We start from the raw sequence: 26,977 nt of genomic DNA on the forward strand, positions 1-26,977 counted from the left end.
TTACGTCATCGTCATATAATCTACTCTTGGAAGTCAATTTTTTGAGGAATACTATTAGGATTTCTTATTTACATACGTAGAAGTAGTATTAGTATTAAAACCAGCCGATTACAGTCTTTTGAAAACCGAAAAAAGTAGTTCACAAGTTCCTCCTTTTATGCTTCCAACAAATAAAAATACTGATATCGTAAACACGCCCATAAACCTCTCCCTGCCCAATTCAATAGACGTGTTTATATATACTGCCCCAGTGTGCCAATTATTAAACGTATTTACACGCCCCTAGCAGCGAATGAGTAAAAAGTGATCGTTACACGCAAAAAAAAACTCTCCTCATTACTTTACCCGAGCGATCGACTTCCCACGACGCGTGGTTCCCCTCACGCGACACGAAGTTCCATAAGATGAGTCCATAGATCACCTGACCCACGACGAAACGCACCTCCGACGCCCCTAATACGATGTATACCTCAAGACGTTTCGTGTCGTGCTCGCATATAGTTTCCTGCGGCTTTTAAGCCAGAGAATCATTATTTTCTGCTGCACCGATCGGTATAAGACAGCGTCGCCGACATTCAGGGCCAGCCCCCTGGCAACTGGGCCATGTAACACACGTGTACCTCTCCATTGTGACGAAGATTATTAGAATCGGAGAGATCGGGGTCAGATTTGTCCGCATAATGAGCAGTGCAACGATACCCTGCGCCACTCGCGAGCTTACTCGTTTGCACGTCCTTCCGCGTGTCTTGTTCCGCTGGCCAGCGCCTCTTCGATCGTCCAAACATGTCCCACCCGAGGAAGGTAAAGCGTTCGAACGTTCAGTGTTACCCTTCACGACAGATTGCCGAGGTATCTTATGAGAAAAGTTGCTAGCTCTCTATCGAGAGGCGCTTCTGAAGTCTGGATCGTAATTAATTCGGTGGCTTCCCTTCGATTTCCTCTGCTGGTTCGAGGCAGTTCGACGAATTTGAATGCTCGAGTGTTGGGCGTTTGAACGAGTGGAATTGAATGGGCGGAGAATGGGAAATATTAAATTTGGGAGAAAGAGAGAAGTTTGGCAGTTGGGAAGTCTCTTTCTAAGTGCGATTTGAGCTTCCGTCTCTTTCTTGTTCTTTCGATCCTCCCACGAGGTCGAGTACTGTTAAACGTTTGGGTTCTGTGGGAAGGTTGGGCAGGGGTCTATTTCTGTGGAAACTTCTGTTATCGCCAATTCGTAGTCTGCATTCAGTGTATGGTCACTGGAAGAAAATTAAATGCTAGGTAATTATAGGCGAAGTTTCTTTGAATTTTTAACGTCAAGCGATCAGGAGGGTCAAGGGTGCATAAGAGTTTGTAAAGTGGCGAAGTGGAGTAGTTCACAGATTACTCAATTGCAAAATACGTAACAATTACAAAATAGTATTACTAATTTGAAATAATCTTCAAAATTATATCTACTACTCTCAGGTCGTCTTCAAAAACTGTAACATTTTATCACTGTTCATACTTTCTCAACCCCTTCTGTCAGGCGATCTCCTTGCTTCCACACTTTTTATTTTGAATCACGCTTCCATTACTCCTAATGCTATCTCTTCACACAACACAATGCAGTAACAGTGTAATAAAATAATAAATGGTGAACGATAGTGAAGCTCGTGCACATAGAGACATACACAGCAAAAGCTGACCTAACTTTCCAAACGAGCTTTAAATCCAAGTTTTTTATTAAATTTATAAGAAATCACAGTAATATTCAATATCCATGAGTCTCCGACAATTTGTCGAGGATGATTTGAAATTCAGGCGCGTGTACACGCAGCACACGTCAAGAAGGAAGAGACGCGTAGTCACGTTTTATATCTGGAGTGTTCGCGAAACTATTTTTAGAGTGACGCCGCAGAACAGTCGCTGGACGTGTGTGGCGCGCCTAACGGTTAACCCTGACCTGGTAATAAATGCTATACCCCTGGTATAGGAAGCTATAGACACTCCACACCTGCGATAATCCACCCTCTGCCCCTGCGGTCGAATCAGCTGATAGTTACGCGTTCGAAACGAAATCGATTATTATAATGGGTACGAAAGTGTCGCTTCATGATCCACTTACATGCTTGTAATTTTTCGCTTATTTAATCACATTACTTTCGAAACCTCTTTTCTGTGACCCTCAGCTATAGACAGCTAATTTTCGAATACAGAGACTTTAATTAAAACATATGGCTATTAAATATTCATATAATCAATATGATATTAATTGTCATATAGAAACGTGGTCTGATATAATTTCCAAGTTTTATTATAAAAATGTTCATAATTAGATCGTGCAGAGTCTGCCAGACTCCATGTCAATAGTTGAGAGTTAAATTTAGAAATTCTTCGGAGATGATTTCGACTTCAACGTGGAAAGTTGAGTATAAAAATGAATCTTTAAAAACTTTGAAAAAATTTAATTGTTACATTCCTTAAAAGTTCTTCGAGGATATACATAGCGATTCTAATTTTAACATAGAATTGTTTGTAACTTATCTTATAGTTACTTGTTTTCTTATAAGATTCATTGGATACTTTTGAAACAGTTTGTAATGTTTTAATTTTATTCGCAATCTGAATACTCTTGCATCACCGAAACTTAGCAGAATGTCTAGTTCTTTCAAAACTCTTGAGTTCCCAAAAATGCTACCACATTGCTAGTTCTGCTTTTATCAATCTTGCTAGCGTTTTCTGGATCAGACCCCAGAATCAGGAACAGGCACTGTATTTTTGCGCCCGAAGTTCAACGACTCGCGTTTGGCGCAAAATCAAAGAACTTTATGACGATCATAGGAGATCGTAGAATTCGCGTGCCAACGATCCGATCGCGCGTGTAACGATAAATCTAACGTTTCACTGCATGGTCGCTCTTTCTCTGTAGCCTGTGAATGAAAATCAATACTTTCGTTTCTTTTTTTAACAATCGTCAGGAATATCTAATAGATATTGCAGCTCTACGAGAAAACTTTTATGAGTCGAAAATATAAAAATCTCAGAGATGGCAAACAAAAGTTTATATGCAAAATTATATAATTTCAACCTTCCAAATCATACGTTAACTAGAATTTATTCAAAAATTTGTTTGAAATTTAAAACAATGATGTATCTATATATTACATACATAGATAACTTAAGAAAATATTCCACGCAATTAACACATTGCTGACAATATGTTGAACATGCATAGCCTTGGTTCTCACACTTTATCAACATTTCAAAAACGGAAGATGTTGATTCATATCATACGTTAACAGTGTGTTAAATGAATATTGAAAATAGTTCACTTATGAAAGTTTTCTCGCAGGATTACGATATTTTCCTTACGTCAACTCGAAAGAAACATTTGCAAAGTTTTATTAACATTCACTGCAGTACGGGCATGGCCGAAGGAAATTGTGTTCTCTGCGCTCGCAGCTACTTTTCCGCCACGCGATTCATGATCCCATTTTCCTCTGCTCCGACTAAAGTTTGTTTAATCCTACCTTGACTAACTTCGTTTACGCGTAACTCAATCGGATCCCCCGTTCACTGAGAAAAATATATTGCGTGAAGTAACACGTACGTGTCGGTGCTTAGGACAATGATGAAACTTTTGGATATAGCTTATACGAATACCAATTATCTAAATAATTTAGGGATCTAGGTACCTGCTCTAGCTTTGTACAGGTTAAAATCTAATTTAATAGCAAGCATGTATTTTTAATTAAATACTTGGCTCTGGAATTACTAAAGCAGTTAAAATGATGATACAATTTTTTGTGTTTAAGAATAGTACGTTTATTTTATTTGACACTGATCAAACTTGAAATTACTTTTTTGGGGAAATTTGTCATTTTAGTTAGTCCTGTAAAATTAGGTATGGAATTAATTTCTTGATAGGTTGGTAATACTTTAGCTGAAAGATGAGGCAACAATTTTGCTATCTTTTAAGAAAATTAAAAAAAGGTTTGTTAATTGATTTTTGGGGAAATACAGTCTTTATGAATAGCCCGACGATACGTTGTATTTACGCAATATATTTTCTTCGATGTAGAGTTAGCAGTTTCTACTAACAATCACTAATAAGATTCAATGACGTTGACTCGAGCAGTCGACAGGGCAAGGGCGTCCTTTCGTGCTGGCCTATCCAGAACCGGTGTCGTTGGTCCACCAAGGGTCAGGAATCGACCGAGAACCACGACCAACTTACCTCATCGACTTGCTGACGGGACCATCCTCGACGAGGACGCTTCTGAGAACTGGTGAGTTCTGGAACTTAATTTAAACATACTTTGATACTTCGTCTATCGAACCGCTACGAGACGTGTACGTGAAAATTGATAAGTAGGCACTAATACTAGAAACCCATTTCTTTCTTTGGAAAAATGAAAGAAATTATTAACCCCTTGATACTGAGATTGAGGTGTACGAATTTTGAATCGAAAGTCAGCTTATTAGACCTGAGACTCATTTATTTTGTAATACTTATCTTGTAACTGGCAGTTTCTACTTTGAAATTGTTAGTTTTGGGATAACAAATTTTAGGCCATTTTAAATATTTAAAATTTATACTTTCAATAAAAGTATTTAATTTTCTACACAAGCAAAGGGAAGTCAAATACCACAGATACCAAAAGGTCTACACCCACCTTAAAGAAATCCTCCATAACCATACAGCCTCCAAGTTGAAATCCGCTTCTTCACTTCTAGTTCGACCCACTTTCTCCCCACGATCATTTACGAAGCGAAATTCTATAGAAGTGATAGTATAATACGTCACGTAGCATACAATATTTCGACCACACAGTAACAAATGTCAGAACGACGTCGATCATCATCGCTAATAAGCTCGCCTAGTATTTTCAATGTAATTGGCCTCCGGTTCGTGGTCAAGTTACACGATTCGCAGGTTTCTCGCGTTCCCAGCCACGGCCGCGGGTGAATTGGTCGTACTGCGGTGTTGCACAGAAGCCAATTAAGAAACTGACGAAGCTGACCTAACTAAGTACACTCGGCTCGTTAATGATACAGCGCATTGTTCCTCGGGCGCGCGTTCATAGAATCTCGACAACGTTGTTGGCAATTCGACGGACCCGCGCTCCAAATGGCCATTTCGATACCTCGTTAACCCCGTCCTCTACCGCGGTTGTGATCGATTTCCGGCCATGCTAGCCAAGAATCCACCCCCACCTTGGAACTACCGATCGCTCGATGTATCGTTCGCGCTGAATTGAAATTCGCCGACACCGAGAATTTCCCTCGCGGCGATAATTTTCAATGGACCTTTGTGTTATCGATCGTAGGCTTCCTTGGAGCAGAGGACTGTGCAATATTTCTGTAGGATTTTCTTATGGTACTAAGTCAAGACTGAATTGAAAACCAAAGGGACGTTTTGATTCGTGGAGTGAGTTTTTTTAGCCATGTTCTTCGCTTTTTTGGAAAGTGGGTCGGAGTGGAGAAATGTTAATTCTTTATCACGTTACGTAAACTGAGGGTCATGTGCTCGTGTATGTGAAGTATGAGAGTCAAGTTTTGTCTGTGAAGTTCTATTTCGAAAAGTAAGTAAATTGAGGATTTTATTTTCGAATGGGACTTTGGGGTATAAATTTTTCTGTTTATTTTTTATGTTCGATGTACGTAATTATAAAAGTGTGAGGCAAGGTAGAGGACATATAGTACGCTGAGATTCAATGGTATTATGAAACGGGGGAACCAGGAAATCTCATGACGATTCCTGTGAAATTGGAGTGCGCACGTTTGCTTAAAAATAACAATTTCTGTTGGATCGAACAGCCGGAGTCCAGGAAAACAGAAAATTCTCATAGTACAGATTTCTGTCTGGCAACGTAGGAAAAACATGAGGACCCACCCTGTACGATCGAAACCAGACGCGGAATCAAATATTGGCAGTCGCCCTAGATAAACAGTAACTCCGTTTGGTACCGACGAATTGATTAAGGGTTTCGTAAACAACCTCCACCGATAAGCAACCGTGCGATATCTCTCGCATGAGTGTGTCACGCATCCGTGAAAGGTCCCCTTTCGTGTTGATCGCTATTGAAGCAAAGATTTGTATTTTGGGATACATTGTTCGTGTCGAGTAGCGATTATCCCTATCGGAAGTCTCGAGGTTCGATGGGCTATGAATCGCGACAAGTTTCCAAAGGCTTTTCTGGTGAGGAATATGTACTTGTAAGTCTTCCTACTTCTCTGAAAAGTCTGATCACACAGATTTAACAAATTAGTTGATTTTTATAAATTTCGTTTATTTTTTCTTCGTTGTGTAGGGTATTTTTATTTACAAGGAAAGACTGAAGTGATTCTATGTCGAAGCATCTGAAGCTTTGTTTTCAAGTTATGAGTTGTTAAAAAAGGCCTAAAATACACGTGAAGTATGTCTGACTTGAGGACCTATTCTACTCATATCACTACGCCTGACCTGCCTAATACACGTCTGCAGTAGAATAAGTATCAACTATAGTCAGACACATTTCTCGCACTTTTAGACACCTTAATTGAAGTATTTTCTTATTTTAGTCAATCGTCTTGAATTTTTCTTGTACGATTGATACTTTAAGTATGTATCATCGAACTAAAAGTATAATATTTCAGCCTCTTTCGTAAATGGAAATTTTCTAGCCTCTTAGCTTTGATAGCTTCATTAGCAATTCGAGGGTGAGAAGAGTCTCGTTACAGGGTAATTGTTAGTGTGCACTGGTAAATTCAATAGTCGTTGCTTTCAAACGATAAGGTTTCGACCATAAAACCCATTAAAACCAAAGAGGCGTGAATATGGTCAGCGTCAGGTCAAAGCTATTCATTTGAATCGAACTCGATTAGGTCGACGTGTTCTGCAACGGTCTGCACGTATTCGTATTTACTGTTAAGCGGTATACACGAAACACATGCTGCATATTCATTACTATCGCATAATGTTTCTTCGTCGCTTGGGAAATACCATGTCAACTAATGGAAAATTATTGTCCATTCCTGTTAACGAGTTAACGCTAACAATCTTTTCCAAGATGGACTGAATTCCATCTTCCTGTTGCAGTTGGACGCAAGCAGTTGAGAGTCGTAACTTTGTCAAGGATCTATTTTTCTGACTGTATTCGAATCTACATTATCTTTTATAATATGCTTATGGGAAAAGTTTGAAAATGTCTCTTATAACTTTTTTAGAATATTTGGTTTAACCTTTCTCGCAGCTTTTGTAATTTAAAGTTGAAACTAGATGGAATTGAAGAAGATTTGAGCTATGAATAATAAAACGCAATTACTGTTTTATTATGATCAAAATGTTGTAATCTCGTTTTTTGAGTTTTTTGAGGTTCTATCAAGCTAGTTTGTTAGCCTAAGACTTGGCTATGGTACAAAGCATATCAAGAATTTCATGGCACGTACTTACAAGCTATCCCTTAATTTACTGCGGTGGCTTAGTTGATTAAAATCTCTTCGTTAATTTCTGCAAAGGAGAAACTCATTCTATGATCCTCCCCGAAAATCAGGTCAGCGGGAGTTGAATTTAGAACTGTTTTGGCTTCTTTGGATTCGCGTGTCGCCAAGATCGTTTGGAAGTTACCAACGAAAAACAGGCGCGTATCAACGTTCCCGTTCTTCATCGTGTTTTACTCGCGATAGCTGTCTAGAATCTGGGCGTGTAAATCTCGCCTGTCTTCGAGATTCGGGCTCAATGGGAAATTGCGGGCGATTCGGGTGCCTTTTATCGGAAATACCGTTGAAAACATATTTTTCTTTGTATCACCGAGGCAACTCGTTGCAAACATAACTCTAGCTTAGGTGCCGCGATAGATACGAGAAACTTTTCTCCAGGGAAGTGTTCAGTATAGATTTATCTCTTTGACTTTGTTTAATAGCTTTAAAGACAAAAAGACAGTCTATCATTCATCCAATGACTTTAGTGTGATATGGAGTACTATCATGAGGATCTAGCATGTAATGTAAGAAGGCTATATAGAATAGAGCGTTTTGTATCTGAAATCTGAACTAATAAGAAGTCAAAAGTCTTTGGATCAAGAATTTTTAGATAATAGAACCTTCACTTTTCTGATGATACACTTGGTACATGTTTGCCTAATGAGGGTTTGGATAGAGGAAGCTGTACTGTACTAATTAATACTTCTTGTAACGTGTTTCAAATGGAAACTTGTACCTGCATATAACCACTATAGAGGTGCTCGTTTGTAGTTACGGGAGAGTCGTGCATTACCGACCAAAGCTAGTTCTCGCTTCCTCGTCGAGGTATTAGTACCGTATGTGAACAAACAAATGTATGTAACGATTCTGTGTAGGTAGTATGTTTCGAGGTCGTATTGTTTATTTCATTATTCTCTATGTTCCGAGGCGTCAAACAGTTATATAATGGGTTGAGAGTTACTTTTTAGAGTTGACCTTCCATTTATCAATGATTTCATTCTATTATACATACTATTTTTAATCTATTAGTGTAATATAAAATCCTAACTGGGCAATTTTATTTTCACATTATACAAGGTGTTTGACGATAGGTGTCAGAAATTTTGAGGATTAATTCCATATGCTAAAACAAAACATTAAAAGAAACACGTGAAGTATCCTTCCAAACATACTATATCTATAGTCATTATCAACCTCTAATCATCGCTAGAGCCGCTAATTAATTAATCTGAAAAGCCTGTGCGTGATTCCCGTCTCCCACACATCTGTCAGCGTAAAAGAATGTAATTACAGTTGTTTCACCATAGTACGACTCTCGAGACCGAGTAATTAACAATCGACACGAAATCCGCAGCTTTTTCAGTTTGCTCGAACGCTCGTGCCTCTACATCGCTCTTCGACCGTTAACGAATCTCGAAATGGCAATGAAACATCGTCCCGATAAAGCCGAAATTCACGCCAGCAGATTTATCGCGTAGATACCCATCGAAATTCGAAGCCGCTTCTCGCGTGGAACTTGCAATGATCAACGAGGCAGCGAAAGGTAAACGAGGAAAGTTTAAGAAGTGTCCGGCGATAAGGGCGCGATCGAAGAGATAGCGCTGTCGAGAGATCGGTCGCGCGATTGCAAGCTCGACGATAGCAATTGTTGCGCGATACAATTGCCAAGGCCGGAATTGCTTCGAGCTAGGGATACACGATCGATCGTCGGCCGTGGAGGGAAGGAAACAAGCCGCGAGGAAGAGCGTGCTTTCGATGGCAAAAAGAGCGAAAGCTCTGCCGACAGGACGAGTCGCGAAGTGCCTCGTTCCTTCAACATTTCTTGTACGACTGTTCCTTTTCTTCCTGCGGTGGTGTTCCAAAGACATCGATTAGCTTCAAGTTGCAATTCATTCTTGAAAAGAAAATAATCATCGCTTCGAGCGAGTTTTTCTCTAGAAGTTGATTTTTCGCCTGGGTGCAGAGCTTTTCATCAATTTTCATTTATTCTTCAGGTTTCAGGTTACAGGTTTGTTTATCTTCTACTAATCTGACATTTGTAGTGTTACAGATACATATGAATCCTTGTCACGTGTTGTATATAGGTACTATTTATATTGATTGTGCAGGAATTAGTATTTATTTTTCTTCTACATAAATTATTACCAGTCAGGGCTGCGACAAGGTTGCTTGATTACGAGATTTGAAAATGAGGAATCGATGTTTCACGTAGGATGAGAGTTTTAAGGCTAGAGGTATTCAGACGAAAGTTGCCACGTGTCAGAGCTTTAGAAGTGCGCCATGAATTAGCGTTAATCCCTTAAGATAGAGATCAGTATTTTTATTGACTCAGAATTTTCAGAAATAAGTCAGACGAAATTTATTATTAGATTTATTTTAAAACATTTTTCCAATACTCCAGAAACTAGTAATAAGATTAGAGACGTCGTATATCATACGTCCTGCGCCAGGGCGGCGCAGATCGCAAGGAACGACTTGAAAATCGGATGGGCGACGTTTATGGTCGAGGGGCGAGCTCGCACGCGAGAGGATCAAGCCAGCATAAACAAGCCCCGGAACCGGGAAGCACGGCGAAGCGACAGAGAATAATGTGATCGCGGCTGCGTCCTTGGGAACAGACAGGAACTAGCGGAGACAGTGCGCGCACGGTCGTGTGCTCTCTTCAAGGTGAACACGACGGTGCCGCTGACACGCGACCCGCCGCGAACGATCAGAAAGTTGCGCGATGATGACGGATACCTTGGAAATTCTGACGAACAGTTCCAGGCAAAGGTTCCTCGCTGGCCGAGGCACGCGACGGTAATTCCGCGACGACGATACGAATCGGGCGGAAGAAAAAGGGCTGACGGATTTTTCAGCGGAAGTTGTTGCTGAACAGAAGAGGGAAGGGGGTTGAAGTGTTACTGCACTCTGATTCACATCTGAGGGATCACTGTTATGGGAACTTTGGTTGATTTAGGAGATTGTTAAGGTTGTTTGGAGAGCGAAAGTTTGACGTTGGAATTATTTGAACAGCGGAAGTGGCTGGGCTTGGGACGAAGGGAATTAAAATTGTTATTGCTACTGCGTTTCTGATAGGTACAGGCGAAGGATTGTTGAAGAATAGTCGATGAGGAATACATAGAATGTAGGCGATAGTGGAGAAAATTTAGAGTGATAGTTTAGGGGACGATTTATGTAGAGGGGGTGTGTAAATTAAACTTTAGAATCTAGTTGTTTCTAAACGCTTCGTGAGATGTAGATAAATTGTGCGGTGAACAGTGATACGCTTCAGGGACTGGACCAGGTGGGGTGTGTAGTATAGCAGAGTGAAACGACTTTGGTGTTGCAAATTAAGGCTGTGGAAGCTAATTTTCACGACGCCCTAAGAACTTGAAGTTTAATTTTGTATGTTTTAAAAGATATTGTGAGAGTTTCGTATTATCTAAATTATCATACTTTATAAGTACAAAGTGATCCTTTGTGTTTCTTTCTGAAGCAAAATTTGTGTGGGAAGTTAGTTTTTTATACATCTTTATCTTTTTATACTTTCTAGAAAAACTGAAAGAATTTTCCTATAAAATCATGTATCAAGACAAACTCAGAGTCTCCAAAGTTAACTCTAGAGTGAATCAGAGAATACAGCTAAAGAAAAGCTTGAGTTAAAATAATAAGTAGGGAAGCTGATAAACAGACGATGATGGATAGCCTGAATCAGACAAGTGATGCGTCCAAAACCGGAAATGGACTGCGACAGAACATTTCAAGGCAATGTCGTCTATTTCGGCATAAGCTTTACGTGCACGCAACATGTAAGCATGTGCGTGTAGAATTCTAATCATGGGATGACAAAGCAAAGCTCCAAGGTGGAACTTGAAAGCTTGATGTTTACTGAATTGCGTTAGTATGCAAATTTCCGTAGAAGTCAGCCACGACACACTGATAAGCTGGCCATAAAGGAGTATATAAGCTGAATTTTACAATCAAATCGTTTCTACACATTCGACGGGGTACAAGTTCTGTAACATTTTAAGGGGAATACTAATTATTTGTGTAAAAATTTCTCTTATCGGAATGAAAGTAAGGAAGTGTATACTACGTATAGAATTTCACAATCGGATATTTCAATTTGTAAAAGACTTGCCGTCATATATATTGGACAAGAAGAACGGCGACAAGGTGGCGAATGAGAACGTGCCAGTTGTTGCATAGTTGTAGGAGGCCTTCGCGTGTGAACACGCACTCGCCGATTCAAAGGAGTTGAGTATTTCGTTTGGTCTGCAATTAACAAGAAATTGCAAATGGAAATTTACCGGGTCAAAGTAATTTTATCGACGGAAGGAACCTCGATGCGACTACTTTGCTGAAGAAACTTGTGAATCCTTTTACGATAGTTTGATCTAGCTTTGATAGAATTAATTAAAAAGTCAGGGATAAAACTGGTGATATAGACAGATAGCAGTGGCAATCTTCAGTTTCTGTCATTATGCATAGAATGAATAGTAGTTTCAACTTTCAAGATACATCCATGACAAAGCTCCATACATCTAATTGCATCCTACATTTACTCTTAACAAAGTAGAATTCATAACCAAATCTACTAGAAATGATATCACAAGTGCGACTACTACTTCCTTTTTTACTTAGACATAATCTACAATCTCTGTCACTTTTTGGAATCACTCTCTTACGAAGCAACAATGCCTACATCTTCCAAGTTTAATAGAACGAATGCGTAATTAGAATTAATTAAAACTTGAAGTGCAGCAAACAATAGCGTTCCCTCCTACGGTAGCTCAGATTTCTGTATAAGGCAGCCAGGAGAATCTAAATCACGTTCAAACAACATCTATCCAGTTACCATTTTATTTTAGCGTTTCTTGGACGCAATAGCGTGCAAAAGAGGGTGGACAAGGCGTGACATGGAAACGCGGCAAAAACTTGTGATTCATTAGTTATTCTCCTAACAAAACGTCGGGGCTTGATTAAAATTATGAATATTTAACGCTAACCATTCGCGATTCTGAGGATGTGATTAACGCCGAGGAAAGAAAAAAAATTCTACAAAACCCCGTTTCATGATAAAACGTTCATTGAAACGATCCTCTAGGCATCGGCGATTTGCCAGCACCTTGCCAAATTCGTTTCTTTTGATGCCACATCGTTTTCCAAGCGACGCCATCCGAGGCGTTTAAGTTCATCAAGGGAATGAAATTTTCCAATATACTTGCGGTTCCAGAGGACGGTGCAGCCTCGTTCTAGCGTCACAAATTTGTCGGAACGACGGTGAATCGAGTGGGGGCGTGAGACGCGGCAAAAGGGATGCACGCGCGGGACTGGCGACAATGAATCATATTAAAGCAGCGCCCATGAAAATGCACAACAGCAATTTACCACTTTTTAGACATGTAAATTCCTTGAACCTAGTCGACAATAGCGTGCAACGCCGCAAGGTAATGTTGGCGGGTTGAAAGGAGAGCGGGGCTGGGGCTGACGGCTCGGACGGGGGGTGAAGAAAAAAGCGGTAGTCCATTATGTGGATCTATTTGTATTACGAAATCGTTCTGTCAACACGGCTGTCGAGGAATCGATGTCAGGGTTGCCTGGCCGCCGTGAACGTCGATAAATACGTCGCGTTTTAGACGCGATCTCGGAGAATTCCAACCCCTTCTGAGGGTTGGAGGATACTGTTTGTTCTATTTAGTGGATCTGAGGAAACAGCATCAGGATACTATTTTTTTGTAATCGGAGAAGCATTTGTTTTTGATGTTAGAACATGAAATTGTAGAAAAAAGTAAATGCTTACGCTGTTTTTTTAAATGAATTTTTTTTTTATGTCGCATCAATACATTGTGTTGATATTTCGGAATAATATGATGATTAGAGAGCTGTGAAAAATTTGGTGACATAGTGATATGAGGAATGAATTGTAGAAATTGATAAACCTAAATATTATGCAGTTTCTAGTCCTTGAACAGTTTTTGTGATTGCATCACAGCAACCCCTGCATTGCTACAGTCACCTTACGTGTTTCATTAAAAGTGCATAATGTGATGCAGCAGGTGTACCAACCATTTAAAAGAATGATAGATAAACTTGATACTAAGCGCTAGAAGATAAAGACTCCCTATCAATCACGACGTTCCTTTTCTTTTTTACTCTTGCTGCAGCGCAAAGATTCTCAACTTGATGTAACGAAATTACGAGCATCGTCGTTCCAGCTCCTCCCAATGCATACGAATAGCCGTTCAGAGACAAAGTGGCGTTACTGTGAAAGCAGAGGAAAGTCGGTCAAAGAACGACTGATTTCTTGTTTCATTGAAATAGTGGGAATTTCAGGATTGCTGATTCAGATTTAATTGGCTGAATAGAAAACAAATAAACGAACAAAGTTATCTTACTGAAAACAGGATTTTATAGGGTAGTCTCGTTCGATGTTCAATTTTCTGCTTTGTTTGTGTAGCTCCGAGTTCAGCAACATAGAAATGTGCTCTTGCTCAAAGGGGAACAACGTGGTCGTGATTCAAACCATTGAATGGCAGAACCGATTGCCACAGCGGAACTCAGGGTCGTATTATGCCATTGTAGGATTTCTCAACATAATGTTCCAATAGTTGGCGACTAACTGTAGTTCATTTACCACCCAGAAGACTTCGAATTCCAATTAGCATTTGCATTACACGATATTTCTTTCAAATTTTTTCTCGTTCCACTTACATTTCTCTTTGCATATTTATTTCATACGAGGACAAACAATCTGAAGAATCTACAATTCATAAAACCAGTACAGAGAACTATTATACTCGATACATTTCAATTCCACAAGATTTTATTCAAATCCATTTAACATATTTTTTCAATGCATTCCACTGCATACAAACATCTTCATACTATACTTTTGAAATACCCTATACAAGTGCCAACGATCGTATCGCTGCGAATGTTCCGACAACGCGCGGGAAATTCTCATTACGCGTTCGAAATGCTTGGAAATGTTCCAAATGAAACTACCCTGAACTTGCTTTCATCCTAACAGCAACACACGTTCCTGCATCCCTTCGAACCAGGGTTGTAAATCTGCGTTCAAAATTTTCTCAACTTCTCACATCAGCTTGGACAATATGCTAGCAGAATTAGTCTTTTTCGACGACTCCTGGCTTCACACGGTCTCTGCCTCCCCTTATGCTTCCACAAGGGTGGGTTTTATGCCCAATTACCAGAGAGCTCCGTCTTTCGAAGACGATCCGTGGTAAACGTTGCGGTAAATGTCCTCGACAGACTACTGTTCCTCTGATAAATTGCCCGTCATTTTCTCTTTCTTGGATATTGGCGGACATAGTGGCACTTTGAGGGTTCAGGAACCTAAATTAATACTTCTTGCAGATAGTAAAGTGTTGGAAGTATCTTAACCTTTTTGTAATCTTTTTTTAGATTGTAGATTTTGGAATTTAGTAGATGGAAAATATCTACTTAAACTTAAGTTGTAGAAGTATAAATACTAGAAGTGCATTAGATTATTTAGTTAATACATTATATTATATCTAATACTTAGATATTATTATTATTATATTAGAACTGATAGGACAGAATTTTCCAGTTTATTACTCCCTGTATATTTTCTATGGACATATGCTACACCAAATATTAAGAACTATGTTAGTCTAAACGCTTTAACTTCCACCATACCTTACAGACATGAAACCTGTCGAATCCTCCAGCAACGCCAAAATCTCCACTTCCACTCATAATCTCCCATAACAAACAAATTTTCAAGACCATAAAACCACTCACTCTCGTTCCCCTTCGATAAACTTGTCAGCAGTGTCACATACTTTCGGCATCATCGGTTTCTCGCTCGTAAAGTTTCCCCCGCGGTTCTGCCCCAAAAACGCAGAAGACGAGCAAAAGAAACGAGCAGAGAATACACAAGCACGTCTTGGTCGGAAGCTAACGAGAGCAGAATCCTAAACTGTTTAGAGACGACGCCAAGGGATCGTTTTTCTTCTGCATCGCGTTGCGGCTCGTCAGCTTCTGTATCGATTGGCAAGTCTGACCTAACACTGACACACTTCACTCGCCAAGTCTGACCTCTGTTTCGTATCGACCACCGCCGACTGTAATCTTAAGATTTCGAGAATTTATCGTCGGGACACTTTTCCTCCGGCCATTTTCGAGATTACAGTAGGCCGCGAGTCTCTCAGTCCCGTCGACGTCGGTTATCCACGATGCACCGACCCGTCTCGACGCGTTCCCTCGACGAAACGGTGCCGTCGTCGGCGTCGCCGATGGCGTGTTGCGGTCAATGTTATCGAATGAGGGAACGGCCAGCGGGGCAGGACTTCAACGAACTTGATCGAATGTTTCGGCGAAACGGAGATATTAATATTGATCCCCTGGCAGAATCGAACTTTGAGGAGTACGTGCGAGGAATTCGTGGGGCAATACATCGACGAGCTTTATGGATTTTCATTCTTCTCTCGGCCGGGAGTGGAACCACGAGAGGCACGTGCAGTGAATGGATTATCATGATGGCAGCTTTGTCGTGACATAGAGAGTTTCGTGAGCTTCGGCTTGAGGAAGATAGAAGTTTCTTTTGAAGATTGATTTTTCTTGGAAGGTATCGATCTTAACCCTTTAAATAGAAGTGTTTCGTTTGTAAGAATTTCCTGGAACGAAACTTCACTTCAATAAGCTAGGCTTGATATCGTATCACTTGAATATCGTAGCTGGAAATAAGTGAAAAATAATGGTAAAAGTGGTTTTTGATATTTTAAGAAATGATATTAATACGAAAGAGTTAATGGTCGTTTACATGATTTTATTTGTTCAGGGTGTATGTCCGGAAGATAGTCTAAGAATGAAGCTCTGGTCGTTCATTTACCCTTTTGCCTCTTAGGAAATTGATCTCTGTATTATAATAGAAGTGTGTACAATATAGGGGACAATGTTTGACTACAGTGGCGTACAGGTCAAACCTTGTCGTGATAGGAGACACAATTCGTTTATTAGAAATTTCTCGGTGGCATCCTCTATTAACATTTTAAGCATTAAAAGCATTAATTATATGACCCTCTGATATAACATACTGCTCAACTGCAAGTGTCAGAAATTTGAAAGAATGACTGTATATGCTCAGACATCATGAAAATTAATAATGTCGTAAACATATTAGAACCATTATTCTGAATTATATGTGGCTAAAGATACACCTAAAATCCACGTGAGACATGTCTGGCTCAGGAACTTATTCTACTTAGGACAGACATTAGCCAGGTCACACACAGCGATGACAGTAGAATAAGTCAAGTCAGACACACTTTACAGCTATTTTATACATATAATATAGATATCACACATTCCCTTCCTTGCAAAATTATCACCAGACTTGATTTATAATCCACAATAAAAACAAAAAGTATTAAAGTGTTATTCTACTCACACAACAGCAAATTAATTATTAATGTAACCAATCATACACATTCTCAGTGGCGTACATTTGTAGATTTACAAGCGGTATCAAATGAACTGAATTGTCCATTAGTTGGTAAATTTTCACTACTGCATTCGATACAGTATTGCCAGTATTTGGTTTATTTTTTACCAATCGAGTGGTTACGAGTGCCCACTTTCGTTTAATGGAACCGTATTCTATATCTTGCAGCCCACTAACATGTGGTTCACCCACAATGATGGAATCTTGGGGTCCTGGGAGGACGGGCACACCCCCTCCTGCCCTTCCACCCCCGCCAGCCGGGAGCAACAATGGTGGTGCAACGTCTGCAGCGACCGCAAACGTTGCACAGACCAGCACCGCCGCACCGATCGCCAGTCCCGAGGGGGTGAGCGACGTAAGTAAAAAGGAAGGCTTCCACCTAAATGGCCATAAGAAAGGGGCGGCAAAAAGATAAAAGCGATTCTGTGGCTTATGCGATTCGGATCCTAAGCCACAGACATTGGAAAGCATTTTTTCTTTCAAGCTCTGCTGCATAGAAATTGTGACAAGTTATTTGAAGTTTCTATACATGAAAAGGCTGTATTATTAGATTGAAAACTATTATCGGATTTTGCAATAAGAAATTATCAATAATTTTACATCCTTGAGGTATAAAGTGTTACTTTTTGGACAATTAGATTCAGTACTAATATTCTCAACATTCGCAATATTAATATTCTCCTATTGTCAAGTAAATTTTTATAAAGACAGTGCATGAAATGGGACTTAAGTAGAGAATCACTCATACTATACATATACTTTAAATATTTTATGTATTCTTGTATGTATATCGCGTGCACTCTGCACTCTTTCGTATACATTTAATTTTCCCATAAGTGCATAAATATGTCCTCAGCCTCATTCGGTTTATCAGAAAACTATTAACTATTTAAATTACTTTTTTTACTTTCCATATCTAACATATAATTCGATTTTTTTCGAGTAAGAGAAAATGAAATAATCTTCAAAAACAAATTCTAAAGCATTCTCCCATCAACCCAGGACATCTTCAGAAACAATAGAGACCCTTGAACCGTCTATTATTCAATAACCCATCCTGCACACGCACCAAGGGAGAGCCCCATAATTCCTCAGGGACAATTGAACGCTTCCTGATTTGAAGTCCGCGATATCCTCCAACCATAGACGAGCCTTAAGGTGCGTCTACACTACACGTTATATAACAAAATTACATAACTTTTTAAAAAACACAAAAGAGAATACTATACGTGTCCCTTTTCTATTTTCGAAAAAGTTACATAACATTGTTACATAACTGGCAGCGTAGACGCATTTTTAGGCTACAGTTACAGTTCATACGTTTTCTGACGAACTGATGTTCTCACGACTACCTCTCAACTTGTCTCGCTTATACGATAAATAGTTGGAGCATACTCGTCAGAGCAGCACTTCCTCAGAAAACGCATCCACTGCAGCTGCAGCCTTAGCCTTAGACCATGCCCTCAACCCCGAAACCGATGCGTCCTCCCTCACCTTCTAAGCAGTCGGTAAATTCAACCTGATCGCGTGCACTCGGTTCAAAACACGTCCGGTATCGATCCAGCGTCGCAGAAGTGTACGCGATGCTGTTAACGATATTCCAGCCGGCTGTCACGTGAAACGGAAGTCCGAGTCAAGGGTAGCCTGGACGGTGACGCTGCAACGGGGGTTGCTTTTCTCTTTCCAGGTCTCCCAGAAGTCTGGAATCTGGGAGGGGGGGAACTTCTCGTCGTCAGGCGGCGCGGAGGGACCCTCGCGGAGCGTGTCGCACGCGGCGAGTTTGGACGCGATCTCGAGGAGGACGGTGAAACCGGATGCGGCGAGGGCGCCGTGTCGCAGCCTCACCTGCAGCGTCTGTAAGTACCACGCCCTCCGACCCCTTTCGATTGCTCGTCGTTTTCTTTTTTCTTTCATTTTTTTATTTTCTGATCTCCTCTCTTCTTTCTTGACATTCTGTTTTCGTGTTCTCGGTATTTTCGTGGGTTGCCTCTTTGACGTATTAGCTCGAGCTTTTTTTTCTCTGTGGAACGTGGCGGCTTCCTTCTCTCTCGATCGCCGATTTACAGTAGGTGTTGCATCTCGCTCCGTATCACCCTTTGCGAGTCTCACGATCGAACGTTGTCGCGGCGATCGATTCTCGTTTTGGGGCCCAACGCGACGGAGGTTCCTGGAACGAGATCGAGTCACGAGCGCGAGGGTATCAGGGGCAGATGGATCGATTGAGTGGAGGAGTGTTCGATCGTTAGTTTCGCAGAGATTCGACTTTCGGCCCTTGTCCCATACCCCTCCCCACGAGTCGTCTCGTGTAACAAGCCGTGTGCGAATGCACGTTTGCTGCGGTGAAATTGCAATTCACGACGCAGGGGGATAATGCTGCCACATGCGATGTTTCGTGTCGCGAATGTTGACAGATAGTGACCACGCGTGTCCCTCGATTACGAGTAGAGGCTTTCGTGTGATGGTTTTATCGATGATGATGTTGACGATATCAGATACTATTTCAATCGCTTTTTTTTATATTTTCTGGTAGGTAAATTGTTACAAGATCACGCTGGCTTTACATGGTTACTGTTGTAAGTCTGATTGTAGTATTTTATTTGTCTATTTTTTGAGATATGCTGCATAAATTGCTGAAAAATTGAAATTTAATTGGTGATACATGGGAGTAGTTTTATATTAATTAGAAGAATTGCTAAAAATGTTTTAAAGTGTAAAGCTTGAGTAGGGGAATAAGTGAATTCAGACAGTCGTGGTCAGACTCTAGAACTCATCATTCCACCTTTGAGAATATTCGTGCATATCTCTTAGAACTCACTAGTACAATATTTTATCATTAAAACAGTGCTATTTATGTTACCCTTGACAAGACCAATGCATGGCCAGACTTCGAAGCTTATAGACAGAGAGTAAATACCACATTCCCTGGGAACGTGATTTCCATCCAGCTAGAAATAATCAAAGCATCTCCCACCAACGCAACGTAGCCACAATTCATCGGCAATCCCTTACCAATACTTCACCATCTCTGTATCAATAATCGAGTACCATCGAACGATTCCAAAGGAAGAACGTCGTCTCGCTATCTGTCAACAAGGAAAGCTCGAAAATCGAATGGTCCCGGCTGGCGAGCCTCTGAGAGGTGACGCGAGTTGGCGCCTGCTTACCGAGTGCAACCCTCCTTTACAACCCCCTCGAGGAGCCACGTCGGTTCCGTCGATCATCCCCCTCACGCAGCCATGCGTACCTCCGCGCATCCCCCAGCCAGAAATTCCTTCTTTAAATCAGGCCTAACCGTACCCCGTCGGGTACGCGGAGTGTGTGTAAATCCAAAAGTCAAACCACAGAAACGTATTTTAGTAGCGGGCCGAGGGAGCGAACACGTCACCCTCGAACGACGGCCAGCGACAGTCGATAATCTCACCGAAGGTAAAACAGGACGGGGGCGGCCAGTCCGCTACCCCATTTGGTTTTTCTTTTAACCGACCGAGCGCCGGCGAGTTTGCACCCCTTTTACAACTTACCAAGCGCTTGCAGGCTTACTTTTTTGGTCATGAGCTTACCAGAGATAACGTAACGTTGTCCGATTGAGCTTTCATAGGCCTGTTTTTTATATACTGCCTCCACCCAACCACTCTGTTATACTACTATTCTTTACTCGTCTACACTTGCCTTCCTCCACTTCTCTCTCATCCGCGATATATACTATGAACACGCGACACTCTACCCATCTCCTAGCCCTACCAGTCTGTCTCTTTTTCTGTCTCTCTCGTATCTGTTTGCCGTACTGTTTACCAAGACGAGCACTGTAGCATCGCTCGGTCAGCCATTTTGTACTCATCGCGAATAGGAAGCTTTGATCGTTCACCGTTTGGAAGAAGCTTCTTGAGAATCATTTGATTATTTTTCCACGGGAGGTTGGGGTTCTGTATTGCTCTCTCTAGAGGTCTCTCGAACTGGAGTCCACTATTTCAATGGGGTGAAAGAGGTCAATGTGTTCATTTTAAGGGTGAATCGACTCTAAATTATGTACTGAATTTTTTCTTAAGTCTTTCATGCTTGGCGTTGCGAAGACAGTTTTGGAGAAGTTTTGTATAGCCAACATTAGCTGTTGAATAGAATCGATCAAATTTTACATAAAGTTTGTTTAGGTTTTAATCATTAATAATTGTTAAAAAATATTTCTTTCAAAATGTATACATTTCTTTCAAATATCTTATGCTCACTGTATAGAGGTAGAAAGCAAGTTACTTTCATTGCGTTTAGATACAAGCTTAATTCTCAATGATATTAAATTCAAAAGTTTTAAGTGAATAATAGAATGTAGAGTATTATAAAATATTTTTAGAGTATTTTAATTTAATTTTAGGAGTTTAAGAAAAATTGAAAGGTTCTTTTCGAGTACGCAAGGCTGACCGAGGCATGGGAGACGAATACATTAGTTGCGCTTTAATCACGACAAAATAGGGGCAAAAGTGGCTGCCTTCCACACGGCTTCTTCTCTATCTTTGTCTCTTTTCAATCACAAATTCGCAACTTCCGAGTGCTCTCCGAAATTTCCACGATCGGTCTAGGAAATACTCGACAAACTCCTCATTGTACAAACCATTATCGAAATGACTCCCACCCTCATACATTCCCGATTCTTCATTATGTATATGTATATACATATATGCATATGTAAACGTTATAAATAAATATACATACTACTCGAGCGTAGCAGATACCTGCATTGTCATCTTTACGAATAACCACACGATCTTTACGAACATTTAAACGATCTTTCTCTTCACAGGTATGCGCAGCTTCCTAGTGCGAATTGAACTAACTTTAACTTAACGACACACCGTTTAATCGCTTTTAGATTCGAGATATAGGCTCGGTTCTTTTTACGTTGGTTCAGTTTTGCGTTACACCACAATCTGTAGGCTCTACGTTGGTCGTCATTTTTTAGTTGACACACTTGCATATGCTGGGTATTTCGGAGTTGGCGATCAAACTGTGGCAGTACGTTTTATAAGTATAAGTAAAGAAAACTAATTACATTTATATATAGTAGAGTTACAAAACTTTAGAAAATAATAGCTTTTTAACTATATCATTTTTAAAGTATTTTTGTAGAACTACTCATGATGGAATAAAGTTTGTTAAATTTACTTTGCTAAACTTACAGTGGACTAAATGAATTTCTATTTTCTTACAAGTAAAGATATTTATCATATCGACATCTATATTATATAAATTTCATTTTAGATTTTAGTTGACATTTAAGATTTGTCTTCACAATACTGCTTATTTCTACTCGTAGAACAGACTGTCACACTCTGTTCGTTCAACTCTGAAACACCCAATTACAATCTGTATTGAACCATTTTGTAAAATAGCATCGACCCGTGACATTTGTTGTGTGCTTCGTCATCGCACTTGGTAATTTTCATTTAGCATATTAGTGCGTGTGGTTGTAATTGATGTTACATCCCATTTGGTAAATTTTTGGGAACGAGAACATTGTACGTACGATCACGCCATTTGTCAGATCTGTACAGCGGTCGATGTCGATCGAGTTTTTCCTTTTCTACTTTTCTTTTTCTGTTGCGCCTCGATGAACGCTTTCTTTTGACAAACCAAAATGTAACGCACCAACATTTTGCCAAACTATTACTCTCGCGACCTGCGTTAGTGCGCCAGGTTTAATAATCACCGTTGATAAATTGAATTACTTCTAAACGACACGTTGAATAGTATTGACTTTAATCGAGCCTGTATTTCACACTTATAGTTTTGTAACGATACAAAAATAGGCGATGACCAATATTATGAGATGTCTACTGGCTGGCGTTGTTTGACCGAAGTATTTATGTTTCTAGCAACTAAACATTCGAAAATCTTTCCTGGTGTCGCGTCCGAAAGTGACTTGCAGAAATGGCGGACGTCGAAAGAGCGGAAATCGCCGTCCCTCAGCCAAATGGGTCCCGATTCCATCAAACACAAAGTATGTTATTTATTAACAACCACTATTTCTCGTAAAATTTTTATTTAATCATAATTTCGTACTTGTTCTTCTATACTATTTTTACGAAAATGTTTATTTCTTTATGCCTCTACTGCTTTTGCATCTAAGTAAATATTATCAATACAACAATAATATTAATTTGTCGTTATCCTTTGTTGCAGTTTTCCTTGCAGGACAACGGGTCTGCGAAATACTTTCAAGGAGCCATGCACGCGTCGAACATGGGCGAAAAGGTTGCGCAGGTAAGTAATATTATTTCAGTCTTAATTCCTAAAACATAGAGTTTAATTGTCGATGCGTCACGCGGTATTGAGTTGAATATTATGAGCACGCATAGAAGTATCAAGTTGTAGAGAACTTGGGCAAGAGTCGCGAGATGCCACAAATTTATATGCAAATTACGGGCTTATGATTCGCGTTGTCACCTTGGAACTTCCACGGAAGGACGAAACGTGACGCACTCCACTAGGAAAGCATAATTTCTAATAGAGTCACGTTACCGAAGTTCTTTTTCTGGATAGCCTCAGGGACGTTAGCGGATCCCTCAATATAGCCTTTCATGGTCTCCTTGGGCCTTCAACAACTAATGGGGCTATCAGTTACGTTGATGGACTATTCAAGAATTCTTGAACTATCAAGAAAATTTCTAAACTTCTTCTCTTGCAGCCTTTAAACTTTGTAAATGATTTCATTCATGATATTTCTCTAGTGAGTGAACATTAGTCTCTAAATTCGTACACAAGGTGAATTTCATCTTAATTCTTGTGCTTCTAAAATTATTCATATCTTTGAGACATATTGTTTTAGCGTTTTACAGAACCTCCAAAAGTTCTGACTTGTCGGAGAGCTATTTTTAAATTTCTCAAAGTATAGGAATCTAAGAAATTTTATGCATGAATTATTTACTTTTCGTAGCTTCCATCCTTTGACCTTTGTCTGTCTCGTATTGTCTTATTCCACTTGAAACTCGTTTGATGAGCGCACATTGTGTATTCCCCAGACAGTGACATGCATATCTCGTCTACGTCATTTTATTCTAGTAAATCTAGCAGTCATCTAGGTTTTCGCTCTATCTTTCGTTTTGCAGTCTCAGCGAGCCAACTTCTCCCTGGAGAAAATTCCATCTTTACGAGGCAGGGTATATTTTAATACGAGGCATGTTCCAGGTCTGACATACAGTACATTGTATCACTGATTTTCTAGAATGCCCCCAGGCGCCCTTGATCTTTTGAAGGTATATTGTAATATAAAAATAAGGTTTTTAATCAGGAAGAAATTACATTTCCTTAGAAAAAACGTATTATGATATAATATTCATACGTCTGACTTTTGCTATGCTGTTCTACTTAATTTAGGAAAATTCCTAGGAAATATTCTTGGTTCGATGGAGATTTATATTTGATGGAAGGGTAAAAGACCTTATGTTGATGAAATATGTCCCCTTAATGGAGAGAAGCATAGTAGAAAAATCAGTACGCGCGTCTGACTTAAAATACATTATTCTACTGATTTTATAAGGGATTGCGTAATACAATATGAATTTCATTAAAGATTATATTAGTAAGGGATGATATCTACGTATAAAAGTGTTATTGTCTGAGAAAAAGAATTATGATGTCGTGTACGTCAACTTGTACTACTTACTATTTCACTGCTCTCATGAATTTTCAAAAATTACATCAATTGCCTAAAGACTCATATATCACAGAAAACAAGTAGCGTTCGACAGAAAAATGTATCCTGTATGCGTTACTGTAGTATACTACAATGTGAATTACATATATGTCTGACATGCACTGCCCTACTCCACTGACTTTATTAGATGCTATAGTCTAATGCCAGATTCACTTTCAATTACATTTCACTCAATACTGAGTTTCTCTAGGTAAAAGTTATGATTTGTTTTAAAAGAATAAAACTCTTTTTTCAAATTACAATTATTAATAATACATATCAAATATGCTTCGTACATTATTTCTACATTACATTATCGGTGTCAACTGACTTTTTTCACAGGCGGTAGGAAAATTTGCAAGTCAAACCTTTAAAAATTTTCAATTTTTTTAAGAAGCCTATTGCAAATAGAGTTATTAAAGCTTTATGAAGGTTTCTTATATCTACCAAATTTTTCTGGTTTTTAAATATCATGTAGTTGAAGTACATATAATTCAACTGTGACACCCCGTAGTAATACGACACTAGCTGGCGTCAATCAGTCTACGCCGCAGTCTTGTGGGTGGGAATTCCCCGCAATGTGGGATGTCTACAAATTGACGATTTCATGTTACTCTAGCATGCTCGTTCTTATCTGGTTGCTTACGAAGTTAGTAGACCTAAATTTTTACTAAACTTCCCAATAATCAGTCGAGTGCTTGATATGACTACTTTTCAGTATAGGTACCGAACATGTGTACTCATTTATGAGTAATTTAAATATGTAGAACGTTTATATAATATACATAACATTCAAAAATGTACATATAAAATATCCAAAATCATAATAATTAACGAGTGAAGCAAACTTTTAATTAAGTTTCAATTTTGCCTATTCAAATATAAATTTAACATAAACATCCGTAGTCCACTTATCAAAATCTCTCACTCTAACCAATTTCAATGAAAGCTAGTACACACAATTAATGTATTTGTCCTCGCAGAGTTGTCAAACTACGACTCGCTTGTATCTTCCTTTTTCGTACATGTATTGCACGAATATGCAAATATACATCGTTCAGGATCGATAGGGCGTATTTCGTGGCAGCGTCCCAAAGCTTCTCGACAACGCTGGATAATTTATAACTCTCGGTTCACGACGGAACGATAGACAGAGAGCCTTTGACTCTTGTACGGTCGCGGAACAAAGATTTCCAACGGAGTCCTCGTCGGGAGATCAAGTGTCGACTTATACTTTGCACGCTCTCGTCACTGCTTGCCTCCTCAGTCGAGGATGGATGGATGGAGAAGCCACTTGATCGGTCCCACCTAGGGACGCCGGCCTTTAAACAATTTCCTTGTTTGAAATAACTCCGATGCAGCTGCCAACACGCTATCGACGCGTAGAGGGTCAAATGTCGCGAGCTTCTCAGCCTGGAGTGAGAAAAGCTCTGGTGATCCTCGAGTAAGAGTTTTCGAAGCTACAATGAATAAAATATTCTTAATTTAGACGTGGTATGAACTTGTGGTCTGGTGCACTTAAATTAGCCATTTGAAAATTTAGAATTTTATTTAATTTGTGGCAAAATATTTTTTGGGATGTAGGATATTATGATTTAATGGTGTGAATTTTAATGAGACAGACAGGGGAGGAATTATTAAAGTGGCCAACATGAAATTTTGCTACTTTCCTCTTGACGAGGTCTTCAAAAGCCTGTACATATCGCACTTAGCAGACAGTGCTTTATAATCGATACCTATAGCTGTAGTTACAAACGTTGTGCTCTTTCATGTGAAATAACCACGCGAAAAAAACCTCGTGAAAAAATGTATTGTAACAAGGCACTTAAGAGAAGATTCGAATAATTTTAAAGTTTCTTTACAATTTTGAAAATTTATAAATCATTTTAAAATATGAGGGTCATTGATGAGTTTTCAGCATATTTCTTCAATATAAAACTGTCCTCAATTTTCTACTAAAAAAAAAGGAAGTAAAAGAACTCGTTCCTTGAAGATATCTTATAGAGACTCAATCTTCTTCTAAGAGAGAAGCTCTTCGTACAATATTCCGCTTAAAACGCAATTACCCAGAGAACACGTGAAACAGGCGTATTATTCCCGAGCGATTGTTAAACCTCGAATTAAGATATTCTGGAAACAATGGTCCATTCGAGCTACACATCACTTGGGGTGGTTTTATTTTAGGCAAAGTTCGTTCGTCCTGTTTGTAGACAGTAGTTCCCCCGAGCGAACGGACTCGAGTCCAAAATTCATTTAACTTGAGCAAGGCCTTTCTTCTGTTCAAACGAACGATCAGAGCGAGGCTCGTCGTAGTTGTTGAAGCTATTTACGCTGTCGGAGCTCGAAGCTATCGATATCGACAACCGATACTGTGCCTGCTTTTTTTCAACCGCCGC

At 39.7% G+C, this 26,977-nt stretch overlaps 1 protein-coding gene across 1 annotated transcript in view; it reads left to right on the forward strand.

Annotated features, from left to right (window-relative positions):
• Sei (potassium voltage-gated channel seizure) overlaps positions 1-26,977 on the forward strand; it is a 120,969-nt gene that overhangs the window by 38,571 nt on the left and 55,421 nt on the right. The window contains exons 4-8 of the mRNA XM_076385608.1: positions 4,100-4,250; positions 17,066-17,252; positions 18,585-18,753; positions 22,762-22,886; positions 23,069-23,149. Of these exons, the coding sequence (XP_076241723.1) occupies positions 4,100-4,250; positions 17,066-17,252; positions 18,585-18,753; positions 22,762-22,886; positions 23,069-23,149 (713 nt within the window). The remainder of the gene's footprint in view (positions 1-4,099; positions 4,251-17,065; positions 17,253-18,584; positions 18,754-22,761; positions 22,887-23,068; positions 23,150-26,977) is intronic.

This window comes from Calliopsis andreniformis, chromosome 9 (genome assembly GCF_051401765.1).
Source record: "Calliopsis andreniformis isolate RMS-2024a chromosome 9, iyCalAndr_principal, whole genome shotgun sequence".
Classification (NCBI taxonomy): domain Eukaryota; kingdom Metazoa; phylum Arthropoda; class Insecta; order Hymenoptera; family Andrenidae; genus Calliopsis; species Calliopsis andreniformis.